Source organism: Dermochelys coriacea, chromosome 2 (genome assembly GCF_009764565.3).
Source record: "Dermochelys coriacea isolate rDerCor1 chromosome 2, rDerCor1.pri.v4, whole genome shotgun sequence".
NCBI lineage: Eukaryota > Metazoa > Chordata > Testudines > Dermochelyidae > Dermochelys > Dermochelys coriacea.
Window position 1 is genome coordinate 181,087,847 of NC_050069.1, and position 16,999 is coordinate 181,104,845.

Here is a 16,999-nt window from a genome sequence, read left to right on the forward strand (position 1 = left end):
CTATATTGTTACAAATAGCATCTAAGATTACTATAACTGAAAGATGAGAAAGTTCTAAATTTTAGTGTACAGTCAATGAAAATAACTAAATAATGGCTAAATAATTTAATGTACAGCTTCCTCTACATGGCAAAGTCTCCCAACTTGTGCAAGTCTCAGTGCAACAGAGAAAAACATTTAAGATATATCATAAGAAAATATGATTGTAAAATAAATTGGTAGGGGAATTCAGGGACAAATATAGTACTTTAAATTGCACTTTAAAAAACTGATTAGATTTCAAGTTGACAGTGCCTCTATGCAACTAGAAAGTAGTAATCCCAACTGCATTTAATCATGATTCTGGAACAGACATCCATATATATGTTTACAAAGAGCCACTGAACTCTATACTATGCATCTGAGACAAATTCCATATAGGATATGTTATAAATTTTGGATTGCCATGTTACCACATAAAAATACAAAATCAATTTTACAAGTGAAGTGACATCAAATTTGGTACCAGGTAAATTCTGCCAATTTAACAGACACAGTAGTTAATTTTTGGAAGTTAAAATGCCTGAACTTCATAATACTGGAAGCAGACACAAATGAACAGTGTTATTCATCACACTTAAAATATTTACATGAGTCAAGGTATTCAAACAATCCCGAAACTTTAAGACTATATGTTGACTTCGCCAGAGAGCAAGGGTACGGCAATCAGCACATAACTGACTAAACTCATTTTCCTAGTCCCCAGTGTCCTGATTTGCCAACTTCTTCCCCAAATAAGGCTCCAACACCCCAAGCCAGGTGCCATCACACCCACCAAGTGAGCTCTCCTGAGAACAAAGTCTACCAGGATCAGGAAAATCCTGTTTTTAAAATGTTGGGTGTATTATGTATATTTACTTCAGAAAGACCAAATCAATTTTTAATTACACCCAATTAATCAAAAGTTCTTAAATTAAAAAGGAACTATGCAATTGGACAAAGAATCCTACAGTAAAAGAAAAATGTAGTACAATATATTGACAGCAAATTCCCTTTCAAAAACTTGCCAGTTTACTAAAATCCCAAATATATCACTGCACTCCTGATTTCCAATGAGAAATTAAATCAAAGTACTCAAATACCCACTGAATTTCATGCTAAAATTGATGATTCTATTTTAACTGCTAATTTATACAGAGAGTTTGAAAATTAGGAGCCTGTTAACTATTTATGGACATTTATACAGATGAACACTAACCCAGAAGATGTAGGCCATTACATCACTGCTCAAGTGTATGAGATTGATAAGTGACTAAAATGAAAATTACATGTAGTTCTTTGCTTGTGAATCTGAAGTGTGGCTTTATTTACAGAATCCAATTTCTGGTGAGTTTGTGTTTATAGATGGGATGGCAATGTAAACCATAGGAGAATTCCAACAGGACTGGAATTCCAGCAGATCTACATAATGACCCGAGTGTCTGCTGTTAATGGTCCCAGAATCATTAGCAAACACTGAATCAGATCAGAGTTGTTATTGATGCTTACTCCCTCCTCCCCCAACCACCACTTGGATCTGCACATTTAATGGATTCAGGTTAATTCTACACTTGCACTGTGGTCAGACTAACTGAGCAGACAATATTATCAAAAACCACAACAAACATAACTTTACTGAGAGCAGTTCACAGCAAAAGAATATTCTGCAAAATTGCACCCCACTGATGGTCTTTGTAAGACATCAAGTTCCTCGTTTCACCTTTATTTAGTATGTATTTAAATACACAGTGGCTGAGCAAATCGAGGCCATGCACTTGACCCAATGTATTTGCTTATAGATCAAAGAACTGTGAAAGACACTGTAAATGATTTCTCCACCAGACTGAAAGATAAGTAGTAATAATAGTAGGAGAAATGGGGGAAGAATGGGAGACAATGGTATAAGGAAGGGGACATGGGACCTGGCATATGGGGAGACAAAGACTCTGGCATATAGGAAAGGGGATCAGAGTCCTGGCATTGGGAGGATGCGAACAGGGAGCTTGTGGAGGGGAACTGAGGAATGCAAGGAGCCTCTGGTGTGTGCTATCTGAGCTCAGCCTAGAAAAGCAACAAGGCTTGTGACCCTCTAATACAATTTCATGCAACAGCAATACTCTGCAGTTATTTTACTCTAAATAATTTTAATTTCTGCTTTGACATTCCGTTTATATAACATGTGAAATCATGCTCCCAGTAAAATATGATTTCTCTGATCATTCTATCAATAGATGGTATATTCTCTGAGATAGATCAAGGAAACAAGTCTCAAATGAGAGTTATAAGTTTGTTTTTAAAATAAAAACAGTAGCACCAAACCAAGAGCCTGCCCCTCCCCCCTCCCAATGTTCTACTGCAGCTGGTTTATACTCTACACCAAAACCCATTTCCTGTCAGACATGCACTTCAAAGAACTACAGCACTTCCTTTAACATATTTGTACATATTTTGTTTTATATGTTTTGTTTAGCGCTGCATTAACTTGGTTCACAGTTAAGCTGCTTTAAAAAAATTTGCTTCGTAAAGTTTATGAATATGACAATTATTGTGGTAAACACAATGTAAAACAATCTATGGTGGTCACTCCAACATATGTTGCAGTTGGGTATGTATGCAGTTGCATACATATGCAAACCAAAGATACAATAAAACTTCACTTCACAAACGCAGCTGTTGAAGCCTCTGTGTTTGGGTTTTCATGTACCACATTTATCATGCATGCAAAGAGGTAATGAATGGTATGTAGTAGGCAAATAATATTAAATCATAATCGTTATCTCATAAAAACCGCTATCTTCAAATCTATACTAAAGCAGCAAACTATACCTATTTCCACTTACAACGGGTACAAAAAGCAAATATCAAATTTTAATTAGACTTTACATAGCGGAGAATGGCATTTGGGTTGTTAAATGAAAATCATCTTTGAACTCAATGCAAGACAAAAACTTTCAGCATGCTCAACTCTAAGGTCAACTGCTTTAGGAAAAACAACAATTTATTATAGTCCAGTGAAAATAAGATGATCTGCCAGGAATTTTAAATTGTATTTATTCTAGCCTAGATCAAACAAACATCCCTAATGTGAAAGTCCCTGGAAACAAGAGACTAGGAAATTGATAGTTTATGTAATAAACCATATGGACATTTCTGCTAAACTGAAGTGGAAATATTATGAGCATTAGTAAACAGCTGAACATCAAGCATAATCTTATTTATGTAAGTATAATCTTGTTTATGTAAATATGAACTGAAATTAAAGTAAGATATTGCAGTTTAATTACAGTTCACTGGAAGATACCTCCATGGGTCTTGAACAGATGATTCACAAGCAAAAAAAACTTAAGTACATCTTTTATAAAACATTTAACTTTGGCAAGACTGCATTTGTTCTGAGGCTGGAAAAGGATGATTTACACAAATTGTAGCATCGCTGAACAAAATCTGCAGGTTTTATTAAGTTTTCAGTTGCAAATACTTTAATGTAAGTTAAAATGTTTGAAGTAAAGACTGCAGATTTATTTATAACCCAAGTATGCACTTACATTACAATAGAAAAGCTACAAACACTGAAGAAAAGTTTACCTTCTGCAACACCCCAAGGATATTGCCTTCCTCTGACTCTCTTGCCATTGACTTCAATGATCGTATTACTACCTACCACAGCAAGAGGTAAACGGTCCTAAAAGATACAAAACAGTATGATTTTTCAATACCAAAGTGTGTCTTCTGCTAAAGATATTGAAATAAAGCATAAGTATAAACTTAATACAAAACAAAGTGGGGTTTTATTATTCTGTAATCCAGCTCACCAAAAGTTCAGGGAAGCTTGTACTATTATTGATATGTACCAGTTACAGGAGATTTATCCAGCTTTTAAATTCCCTGTATTCTAATTGGTCTGTAAGTCTGATTTAAAAATAACCACACAGTGATTTTAGACCATAGAGCATGCAAACCATGTACTGATTAACAAGGATTGTCAGCCAGTCTGAGTGCAGGGTTTTGATCACTGGTTATTTCTCAACCTTTACAGTGACTATGCAATTCACTATTCTTAATGGCTACTGTAATGTTTGCTTTGACTGAATCTTGTACTCATAACTTTTGAGTTTATTGCCATCAAAAATGGCTGCCTTGGCTGATGCAGAACTCAAATTTACACACAAGAAAAGCTGTCAATTAGTTGAAAGCAACATCTTACAAAGTTATCCCCATCTCTCCCCCCATCTCTATTCTGCTTTTCACTCTACATCAGAGGTGGGCAAACTACAGCCCATGGGCCACATCCAGCCTGCGGGACTTCCAGCCTGGCCCCTGAGCTCCCAACCGGGGAGGCTAGCCCCAGCCCCTCCCCGCTGTTCCCCTCCCCTGCAGCCTCACCTTGCCATGCTGCCAGCGCTCTGGCCCGCCGCTCCTGCTGGGCAGTGTGGCGGCAAGCTCCTGCTGCTCTGAGTGGTATGGTCAAGGGGCAGGGGGCAGTTGGATAGGCATGGGAGTCCCGGGGGGGGAATGGGCGTGCAGTCAGGGGACAGGGAATGGAGGGATTGGATAGTCATGGGAGTCCTGGAAGTGTCTGGGGACAAGGGGTGGATAGGGGTTGGAGCAGTCAGGGGACAGGGAGCAGGGGAGGTTGGATAGGAGGCAGGGTCCCAGGGGGCAGTTGGAGCGGGGGGTCCCAGGAGAGGGCCATCAGGGGACAAGGAGCTGCTGGTGGGGGGTGTTGGATGGGTCGCGGGTTCTGAGGGGGGCAATCAGGGGGCGGGAAGTGAGAGGGGATGGATAGGGGGCAGGGGCCAGGCTGTTTGGGGAGGCATAGCCTTCCCTTTCCTGCCCTCCATACAGTTTTGGAATCCCAATGTGGCCTACCCCGGCTCTACAGGCTAGCAAGGTTCATCACCAGATCAACTCCTATATCTGTTTGTGTTTATCCTGGGACAATTCTAGGTCTTCACCATTCCAATTCTTTTCAATACACAATGCAAACAAAAATATTACATCTTTTCTAGGAAGAACCACCTTGTTAAACCGTTGGGAATAAAAAAATACAGCTGGGAAAAGTGACTGAGGGAAACAAAATATGATGGAATGAAGTATGAGAGAAGGACCAAGGGTTTTCAATTGTTTAAAAGTTTGAGCTTTTCACAGTTTGAGGGCCCTTTTCGGTTTTCTACTGCTTTTCTCCTCAATTGCAGTTTTAGCATACCAATTACTAGAGGGTGCTTCTATTTAACTCTGTAGGGTGAATTGCAGGGTATCAATGAACGGATGAGATGATGGTGTTCAGAGGAGGGATTTAGATTTATCAGGAACTGGGGAACCTTTTGGGAAAGGAGGAGCCTACATAGGAAAGATGGGCTACACCCAAACCACCACAGAACCAGACTTTTTAAAGCATATAAAATTTAAAAAGTCACAGAGGAGTTTTTAAACTAAGGGTCGGAGGAATGATCACAGGCGCAGAGGAGCACATGGTTCAGACAGACATCCTGTAGTGGAGGATTTATTAAAGGGGATACTCTATATTCTAATAAAGAGGAGAGGATATAACTTGGTAAATACAAGTAGGAACTGAAGAGAAGCAGTCAAACAAAGAAGTCCCATTCCATCACATCACATGAAGGCAGACAACTAAATACTGACAAATTTATAAGTGCTATGGTTGAAGTCTAAATACTAAGATGGGTGAACTTGAATGCCTGGTATTAAATGAGAATATTGATATAACAGGAAACAATGATGATGCAACGATGATAACCCATGGGACACAGTAATAACAGGCTACAAAATATATAGGAATGGCAGAGTAGGTCGGGGAGTGGCAGTATACATGAAAGTCAGCAGAATAAATATCTTAAATGAATCAAACAGTATCACAGAATTTCTATGGATAGAAATTCCACGATTGAATAATAAGAGTATAGCAGTAGGAGTATGCAATCAGTCAGTCACTATACTGGTGACTGTGAAATGCTCAGGGAAATTAGAGAGGCTACAAAAACAGAAAACCTAATAATAATGGTGACTTTCAGCTATCCCCATGTTGTCTGAGAACACGTTGGCTCAGGATCGGATGCAGAGATAAAATTCTTAGACACCATTAATGACTGCTTCTTGGAGCAGTTAGTCCTGGAGCCCTCAAAAAGGGCAAGATCTTCCCTCACCCCGAAGATGAAATTATCTAGTGGTGAACAATATGTTGCAAAATGCAAAAATTATCTACCTTTATCTTTTTAACCAGCTTATTCTCTTCTTCATCATCTGTTTCTGGAAATTCGTATATTTTAATTTTGTGCTCTTGGATTTCTTTCATAATCTAAAAGAGAAAACATTAAGTTACTAACAGTCAAACAATCAGTAAAATTATTACTGAAGCACGCATTATTTACTTGCTGTTAGCTGGTCATTCTACTCCCTCCATTTGGCACTGGGGAATTCTCTTTTTTAAACTGACTTCTGCAATGAAGTTAATGCCTCAGATGGCTGCTAGTGTATGTGAAAGATAGGGGTAGTATGCTCAACAAAACTCCCAATAATCTAATTTTTGGAAACTTGTCTGAAATTTAACCTTGGAATTTTCCATTTATTGCACAATCTAAATAAACTGCTCTTTCAATAAAACTTTCTTCACAAAAGTTTGAATGATTTTCAAGCATAGTTAAATAATACAAGTTCCTTCTGTAGTTACTGTTGTCACTCCTACTTCTGTTCACCTCCAGCTCAGCTGAATTGGCACTGCTTGAAGCAGTGTCATCTGCCTGTCCCTCTCAGCAGAATTTGAGGCAGGTGGACTGACTCCAGTAGCAAGCACAGAACAAAAATGAAAATGTTAGTGAAAATTTAAGAGCAGCTGAGTGTCTTAAAAAATTGAGACTCTCACTCTCCTAATTTCTAAATTACCTATTTGCAAGTTATTTTTAATAAATCCGATTTCAGTTGTCCAGAATTTTGAAATATGAAAGGGCTATATCATTTAAAGACAGACATTGCTGAGGCTAGAAGATGTAGTGTTTAATATATCATTTTGCAGCTTTAAAGAGGTTTCTAGTATACAACTCTAGTGCAAGGTTTTATTTTCAAGAGAAACTGAAGAATGGCAACAAAAATATACAACATATTAAACAAGTTGCATATTTATCCTTGTACACGAAGTTCTACATCACAGAAATATCACAAAATGGAATTCATGTCTGCTCTCCCATCGAGACCAGGAGTAGCATTCCCTTTATAGTCCCAAACCCAATTTTTTCACCATGCTGTCTACCTAACATATTATAATTGTCTTTTCAGAAGCTGGATCCTCTAGAAACTTGCACTAGAAACAGTACAAAAAAAAAAACAAAAAAACTTGCTTCTTCACTTTCCCATCCTGTCTCCCCACACTCCCCAAAAAAGAACAAATTATGCCACTGTGATTATTCACTCTGTAGCCAGAGATGAATCTTAAGCTCACTCTACAAATCTAATACATTTAGAACAATTTTGCAGCCACACCTATATTACAATATCACTACCTTTAAAATTTAAATACTGGAGTTCTGATAAGCTTAAAACTGTCACATATAATGTCCTTTACCTAGCTACTTGCTCTTCTTTAGTCTTGATGGTTTCATGCACTTAATTTGTTACCATTTCCATACAACTAATGAGACTGGTAAAACAGGCATTATTTCACACTTCGTTTTATAACTATCTCAACTTTGAAAGCTCCCTTTCACTGTTAAAGGACACAAATTCATGAACATATTTCACTCAAAGAATCCCATAGCACTTTTAATATTTCTCCCCCAAGGATAAGATTGTTCCACTAATATATTCAAAACTAGTGGTATATGTTGCTCAGTTTTGCAGCTTTGAGGTACTGCTTCGGGGTTGAATCTTAACTGTATGAAAAATTAAAACTAATTAGCAGCATGGAAACCAAAGCGCTAAATCAGGCTATGTTGTAAATATATATTAGTCTTTCAACTCACCTGTTTTTTAAATTGTTGGCATTCCTCAGGTGTAAGTGTGTCTGCTTTGGCAATAAGTGGAATGATATTGACTTTTTCATGCAGGCGCTTCATAAACTCAATATCTAAAGGCTTAAGTCTGAAAAACAACATTAAAGTCTTGTAATTTAATTCTTTAAGCACTGAACATTAGATCCCCTAAAAAAAAATGCCGTTTTCCACAGCATTTATCAAACTTAAGACTGTAAGAACAGCCATACTGGGTCAGACAAAAGGTCCATCTAGCCCAGTATCCTGTCTTCTGACAGTGGCCAATGCCAGGTGCCCCACAGGGAATGAACAGAACAGATAATCACCAAGTGATCCATCCCCCGTTGCCCATTCTTTTGAAAACTCCTCTCTGAGGAAAATGCAACCAATTTTATCCACTTCAACTCTCATGTAGCGTTTAAGGCTAAACTCTCTCAATGTACAGCTCATATGTGCCCGACAGGCAGTCCTGCCTGCGCTTTGGAAACGCTGACTTACTAGAAGTAAAATAGATGAGTGTACTTGTTACTGCATAAGTCTCTTTAACAGTAGTAATAGGATATTGTTCACTTTAATGATATGATGCTTGAAAGAAAGTTCTGGAGACAAGAAGGTGGAATATCACTGCACATTTATATAATGTGGGCTATAGGTTTCTTGATAATGCTACAGGAGTGTGATTAACTGGAGCATGAACTCCAGGTCTGTCAATTTTATTCTTTACAAAATAATTTTCAAGTTATTTCTTCTGACAGATTGAGAAGCCACAGCACTGACTAAAATAAAAAGCAAGCTTCCTTACATAGCACTACCAAAAACCTTCAGACGTGACATTCAGAAATACCCTTGTTTATTCCAAGCCTGGGCCCCTCAAACAGGGAGACCACCAACTATGGTTCTGTAATATGGACAAGTATCCACCAGGATGATATCAAACTCATTTTCATTTGTTTCTCCATGCCTGATGGTAAGACCATCATCGAGACTACAATCATGGGAAGAGATGATCTTGTTAGTGATGGACATGGGACACTTCAGACATGATTCACAACTTTGTCTAGCATTTCTGTCTGTTCGGGATAAAGTAGTTCTATTGTAGGAAAGCTGTAAATTTTTCCCCAGAGCACTAAAAATTGGCAGTCTCCCTACACTTTATTCTCATGCATTTTTTCCTAATTTTATCATGGCAGGAATTTATTAATGCCACCCACTATTCTTTAAACCAAAAGACCTAAATAATCTAAATAAATACTCAAACTTCTTAAACGTTGCCTACCATAAGGATGCACAATTAGATAATTTGTTGTATAGTGCTAAACCTTCCATCAATCCTGTGAAACAACCAGACGTTCCCAATACAGTTTGTTGTAAAAGCACTTAAGTAGTGTTCTGAACCACCATAATGTGAGAAAAATTCAGATGCAGCTGACCCGTGAAGTAGCTAACCTTGTTAAATACACTTTTCCAACTTCCTAAACCCTGAGATTATGACTCTCCATGCAGTAAATCAGCCTTTGTGCTTGCCACATCTCAAAAAAGATATATTGGAATTGGAAAGGTTCAAAAAAATAAAAAATAATTAGGGATTTGGAACAGCTTCCATATTAGGAGAGATTAATAAGATTAGGACTTTTCAGCTTGGAAAAGAGATGACTAAGAGGGGATATGACAGCGGTCTATAAAATCATGACTGGTGTGGAGGAAGTAAATAAGGAAGTGTTATTTATTCCTTCTCATAACACAAGAACTAGGGGTCACCAAATGAAATTAATAGGCAGCAAGTTTAAAACAAAGGGAAGTATTTCTTCACACAACACACAGTCAAAAAAGAACTAGATAAATTCATGGAGGATAGCTCCGACAATGGCTATTAGCCAGGATGAGCAGGGATGGTGTCCCTAGCCTCCGATTGCCAAAAGCTCAGAATGGGCAACGGGATGGATCACTTGACGATTACCTGTTCTTTTCATTCCCTCTGGTGTTGGTCACTGTCAGAAGACAGGATACTGGGCTAGATGGACCTTTGGTCTGACCCAGTATGGCCATTCTTATGTTATGTTTGATATGACCTATCAAGAACATGATCTGAAAAGAAAGCCAATTTCCTATCTCTATACAAATAAACTTCATGGTGCAGCAGTTTCCCTGCATTCTGTCCTCCATTCAGAACTTATCAAGGCCACCCCTATAGTCTAAGGCAGTGGTTCCCAAAATTTTCAAGGTCACGCCTCCTCTTACCCTTGTCCGATCCTCCCCCACCGAAGCTGGAGTCAGGAGCAGGGTGGACGGCTCCTGGGGGATGGGTAGGAGAACATGGACAAGGTTAAAGAGGGGCGAGGCTGGGGCCACAGCTGTGGCCAGGGGCTGGGACCAGGGCCTCAACCAGGCCGCAATCAGGGGCCGAGGCTGGTTATGGAGCCATGGTCAGGGGCCAAGGCTTGGGCCAGTTGCAGAGCTGGGGCCATGGCCAGAGCAGAGCGGGGCTGGGTTGTGCTCCCTCCCTGTCCCCCATGGGGGCTAGTTCAGCCCCCCCCCAATGTTCCTCCACACTCCCCATAGTTTGGGAACCTCTGGTGTAAGGGCTAAGTTGATAAGAAAGCAACAGAAGTGAATCTATCTCCCCTTCAAGGGATACCTAGCAGTGCCGTCAACCCCCTTTAGCTTAGAGAATAGCAGCTCAAATTCAGAGTCTGTTCTCTTGCCTGCCAATAACAACACTAGGCCACTTGAATGGCTCTCTCCTCTTATTTATTTGGAACAGAGCACAAATTGCAAGATTTAATTAAAATGTACTCTACAGTTACAACTGTTTCCCAGTTTAAACTGAAACTGACCTACATTTAATTCAATATTCTGAAAAGAGCGAAGAACTTTGAGTGTCAAATGTCAACAGTACAGTGGCACATTCTTCACCTAGATGATTGTTCGATAAAGTAGAATACCCATTTGGGTATCAATAGGGAATAAAGTTTGTTACTTTCATTTATTTCTTTGACTCTTAGATATTATTGCTTTGATATTTTAATATTTTAAATGTAAGATGTATTAGACAAATATAGAGTTGAGGCATTATGACAAAACAGCTAGACCTCCAAGACTAATACTCCAGGAATGCATCTTGGAAACATGCTACTCTGATATAACATGTAACTTTTTATTGAAGTCATATCTGTACATTATAAAAAAAAGTTTATACTAGGATTAGATCAGGCCACTGTCAACAGATTTGACTGTTTATATTTATACAAGCTTCTTATTTAAATTTCTCCCCCACACTTGAATTTAGTACAAATTGTCAGAATTGGAGGTTTTTCACCTTCCTCTGTAGCATGGGTCACTGGTCACTTGCTGGAGGATTCTCTGCTCCTTGAAGTCTTTAAACCATGATTTGAGGACTTCAATAGCTCAGACATGGGTGAGAAGTTTATCGCAGGAATGGGTGGGTAAGATTCTGTGGCCTGCGTTATGCAGGAGGTAAGACTAGATGATCTTAATGGTCCCTTCTAACCTTAATATCTAAGAATGGATACTACATTTGCAGGGGCAACACAAGCTTCCACATTCCACCAAAATAACCCAATCCTGGTCTAAAGGACAAACCCCTATGGCTGAGAATTCTGTTCAGCTTCCATGCTGATTAAGTTATCTGAAGGGCCAAGACAGTTAACAAGACTGGCAATTGCATGAAGAGGTCCACCATGAGTGGATTTATTCAGTTTATTTCACTTAAGCAGCTGGGAAACTGGATTCAAATCAGCAAAAGGTGGTGTACACTTCAACTCATCTTGTACTTTTAAAATCTATGAGAAATAGAGATTGTTTGTTCCAATAGACAAATACTGGAATCTTATTTATTCAGTGCTATCAAACCCAGACAGGCTGGCAAAGGCTAAAATTTTCTAAAATACTATATGCACCTGAATTTCTTTAAATAATATTTATAAGGATTCAAAGCTGTAATCCAATGAACTCTTGTGGAAAGATACTTAATTCCACATATACAGTAGCTAGTGGTAAGTGTTAACTTTTCAACTATAGTTAAAACTCAAAACTTCCATTATGCATCAAAAACAACATTATTAAATTTGTTAAGAAAATCTATTTGGCCATGTGATCCCATTTTAGCATGTCCAGGCCAAAAACTTCAAAAATTAACACAAATCGGAGGGGGGGGGGGAATACTGAAGCAGAGAAGTATTTCATAATGTCATCTGCTGTTGTAAATAGAAGTACTGGAACTAACAGCCTCATAAATAAAAAGGAAGGGGATAACGCCAGGGAGTTTTCCATGAGAGATCCAATCCTGGAACTCAATTCCAATTCTGGGTGACTACACCCTAGTTTGTTAATCTACTGGGCATGCTATCAGGTTCACTTAATTTCTCAAGCTATTGCTGCGGGTGTGCGCGGTCTTCAGTGGAAAGGAGTTTGGTGTCCTTATGTTTATTTTTCAGTGGTTGGGGCAGTCTTCCTGGATTTAATGTGATTATTTTTCCATGAACATACAAGTGCTAATACTTCAGTTCAATTTTATTTTATGAAAATACTTAAGAATTTTAAAAACAAGAGAGCAAAGAAAGGACACCTGCTGTACACATATTTTTGCTCATTGTAAATGGAGTTTATTTTATTCAGAATAGAGAGAAAGATGCGTTTCACTTGACAATGACAATTATATAGGCAGTGAGCCCTGGAGACAGGATCAGACAACGTAACACCATAAAAAACAGGTAGGAAGTGAGTAATATTCTTTACAGGAAGTGAGTAATATTCTTTACAGATAAGGCAACATCCTTAAAAGAAAAAAAAAAAAGAAAAAATGGTAACTAGGCCTCGGTCACTTTATATTCCCTGAGTACACTTAAGTCTTCTTGATTCAATGGTATTTTGGGGCAGTGTCACATTCTGGGGTACAATCCAGACCAGCAAAGGGCTGTGTCGTAACTCTACCTGTAACCATGGGTGCCTCACAATGCTTTGCTATTGGATCTTCCAATCTAAGGTACTCACAACTAGCCTGCCAGTATGCACGTCACACCCCGAGTATCTGTGTGCTAGACAGCACCGGTTCAGCACCTCTGACTTCAGCAGCCTATCTACAGCCCCACCTTGGCTTCCACCAGCCTTGGTTACTACTTTGCAGGGTGACCCTTTCCATTTCTAGTTTTTAAGGTACAAATTTAACAAGCAGAGAAAGTCACTCACAAATTAATCAAAGTTGTACAGCAATTTATTGTGGTATTACAACTCCAATATCAGATCAACATGGCCCAAGATCAAGTACTTCAAAAGTGCAATTTTCTGTCTCCCACACTAGAGAGAAGTCTGACCAAGTTAAAAGTGAGATGGAGTGGATGAAAGTTTGCATAATAGTGAAATCTGTGAATTAAAGTAGAATTTCAGTATCAGGAGTTTTCAATTCACTGAACAAAAGCCATGCTAAGTTCCAATATGAATTTATGACAAATATGAGCTACTTAAATATATAGGTACATTTTCCCTCCCTTTTGGCACCTTAGAGACTAACAAATTTATTTGAGCATAAGGTTTCGTGAGCTACAGCTCACTTCATCGGATGCATTCAGTGGAAAATACAGTGGGGATATTTATATACACAGAGAACATGAAACAATGGGCTTCATCATACACACTGTAAGGAGAGTGATCACTTATGATGAGCTATTACTAGCAGGATCACTCTCCTTACAGTGTGTATGATAACACCTATTGTTTCATGTTCTCTTTGGGTATATAAATCATCCCACTGTATTTTCCACTGAATGCATCTGATGAAGTGAGCTGTAGCTCACGAAACCTTATGCTCAAACAAATACGTTAGTCTCTAAGGTGCCACAAGTACTCCTTTTCTTTTTGCAAATACTGACAAACGGCTGCTACTCTGAAACCTCCCTTTTGAGTTATCATTTGAGTTCAAAGAAAGTTGAAAATTTGTTGGCTGAGTTCCAGGAGCATCTTCTACAGTTCAGATTTTTAATAAATTGTGTGATAATTAATACAGAAGTGGCATTAGGGGAATGAAAGACATACGAATGTTCACAAATGGGATAAACTGACAATTTTTTTCTTGGTAACTAATCCTATTTCTTGGTATTCTGATTTATTAGAAGTCTGGTTTGTTAGTGTTTGAGAAGCCAAATTAAATTATCCCATGAAATTAACCATAGCCTGCAGTCTATATGTTGAATAATCCTGACCTGGAATTTTGCATATTTTAGGAATGCAAAAGTTTGAAGGTGCATTTGAGATAGAAGTTAGGGGGGAAAAGGCACATTAAAGTATTAAGATACTAACCCATGTCCTGAAGGAGCAATGAAGTATAAACAACACTGCACCCTATTATCTGGCATCTGACGTCGATTCACACGGGATTCTGCATTCAGGTAGTCTTCAAACTTACTGTCAATGTAGTCAATAACAGGCTGCCAACTACAGAATGTACATAAATAAACTGTAAGACCAGTTATATCACATATGCATTAAACATCAATTTCTGAGATACACATACTGTTTATCTGTTTTCAGCAGTCAGTGTATGTACAGTATTGCCAGAGTATCTAGTTTAAAAATACTGAGATATTTAAATGTAGGAGAAAAAATGGACAAATTATAGTCTAAACCACTTTAAAATAACAAAACTTTACTTTTAACTTGAAATGTTAACCAATACATTCCTAAATCCTAGAAAGTTAGATTAAGAGCTGCTCTTATAGTCAACAGAATTTCGAACTGTAATTATGTGCATTGCAAATAAATATAAATTGTTATTTCAATATAAACTCAAATATGCTAAGTAGCGCTCAAAGTAAAAGGGAAAGAATAAAGGATTAAATGTTAAAAAAAGACAAACAACACCATAGCTTTAAGACAACAGTCCACATGCCCGCTGAAAAGCCCTTTAAACACAACTATCCACTGTAATGGTATTAAACTGAACACTTACGAACAGTAACTAATGGAATACTCTTTGCAGGATATCAAAGGATTCTAATCCTGTGATATCATAGAAATTATTAGTTTCAGCTTCTTGGGAGCAATGATAATGCACAAAAGGCTGAAGATTCTGTTCACATTCGAGCTAGTTAGAGAGAAACTGAAAGCATTTTAACCAAATTAAAATAGCAATAGGCAAACCAGCTTTTAAAATAAAATTTCTGGATAATAGAAAAATATTGCCCATACAAATGTATATAAGTTTAAAGAAGTAAACCTTATGATTTAAAAGAAAAATTGGCATCTTTAAAAATGAGTTTTGATATTAAATTATCACAAGGACAATATTATTCAAATTTACTTTGGGAGATCATAAGAAAGTAATTTCTTACCAATTGCTATTATCCACTGCATCTCCAAATCCTGGTGTGTCAACTATTGTGAGTAGTAACTGAACACCACCTTCTTTGATTAAAACTTTTGACTGTTCAACCTATAAGATTAAAAGGATTTAAATTCTCATACAGTAATTATAAAACAATGATTTTACGTCACTTATTTCAATGCAAAAAACCCACAGACTCAATGTGTCTAGATAGCCATTAGAATACAAATTATACATCAACAACAATTACAGACTTGAGGAACTTTACAGTTCAGAATGGAAGCTGCGAAGACTCATTCTGCCTATGTCATCTGACTTTTTATTTAAGCTTTAAGACGAAGTGAGGAAAACTGGATACTATCAATGTTAGAAAATCTATTTGTAAAGTATGTGGAGAGGAGCTTAATATTTTCAATAGCTGATAGCATTATCTAATATTTTCATTGGTTGGCAGCATTATTTTAATAAGTTCCAATTTTATGCAGTTTTAGAACTCACTTATTTAGAAAAACAAAGTGACCAATACTGATAGAAATTTAGCAAAAGAGATCCCAAAGCTTGCACACTCCATGCAACAAGATGTAGTAACTCAGTATACATATTCTTATATCCATACATGTGGAAGATCATACTAAGAAATTACTCCACTTTACTCCCTTTAAAGGAAGTGACTATCCTTTTAAAAAAATTGAATAAAGCCTGTGATCCCTACTATTTCTATACATTTTATTTAAAAGTATAATTGTTTTAGAAAATCTAGTGTTTGGTAAAAATCAGTCCCAGAATGCAAAGTCTTCCACTATAAGTGTTTAGGATTTTATTTTTCAGTTTTAAAAGCAAATAAGCTCCTCTGCTTTCCTTTCCCTAAACATATATTGATCCTTATGAATAGTTAGCAAGATTGCCAACATTAAGTGCTGGTTTCTTGGGCAGAGACAACATATAGCTTTTTAAAGACACTGCTGGAGCTAGTTTTGCCAATGTCTGTACTACATCATCATCCAGTCAGGTTTCGGTTATCTACGCAAAGTCCCTTATTCCACCATGACGTTATCTGTACTAGCCACCAACTTTGCATTAAATCTGAAGATAAAATGTGGACCCCCTTTTTCATGAAGGCTTATCTGGGTTAGATAAAACCAAAGGAAACAAGATTATTAATTTTGGTCTTTGTCTCTGTCTTTTGCAGTAGTCTATCCAGATTGTTTTTATACCTTATTGTAGAAAGGAGATGAGAGAGTCCTCACAACCACCTTTCTTGGGGCATCAATCATATTCCAAGAATGTAGAAGCACTGTTCAATCCTCTGCCACCTTAAGGTGGCAACTGAAGGAATGCACATAATATGCACAGCACTTTCCAAAGAGTAATGTTCCCTACTTCATGGAGTAGCATGGGTAGCAGGACTTTGCTCCAGGACTTATTTAGCTATGTAACATCAGTGACAAACTCTAGGAATGAAAGCTTTTTCATGCACATTAACTCTTTAGCCTCTCAAAGTGCCAAGAAGTTTGACTGTAGTTTTCCTGATGTTGACTAAAGACAACCTATTAAGATCTAGCAAGTTAAATGGTTAAAGTTTTTAACCATCAGAGGAGTGAAGTTTTGGAATAGCCTTCCAAGGGAAGCAGTGGGGGCAAAAGATCTATCTGGTTTTAAGATT

General features: G+C 37.7%; 1 protein-coding gene across 7 annotated transcripts in view; it reads right to left on the bottom strand.

Annotated features, from left to right (window-relative positions):
* The window catches only part of SEPTIN7 (septin 7), a 126,844-nt gene that overhangs the window by 19,966 nt on the left and 89,879 nt on the right, over positions 1-16,999 (bottom strand). For all 7 annotated transcript variants that reach the window (XM_043508745.1, XM_038388583.2, XM_038388585.2 and 4 more), the window contains 5 exons: positions 15,344-15,444; positions 14,313-14,447; positions 7,992-8,109; positions 6,242-6,334; positions 3,604-3,700 (listed from right to left, as the gene is read on the bottom strand). In XM_043508745.1, coding sequence (XP_043364680.1) covers positions 3,604-3,700; positions 6,242-6,334; positions 7,992-8,109; positions 14,313-14,447; positions 15,344-15,444 — 544 coding nt within the window. The remainder of the gene's footprint in view (positions 1-3,603; positions 3,701-6,241; positions 6,335-7,991; positions 8,110-14,312; positions 14,448-15,343; positions 15,445-16,999) is intronic.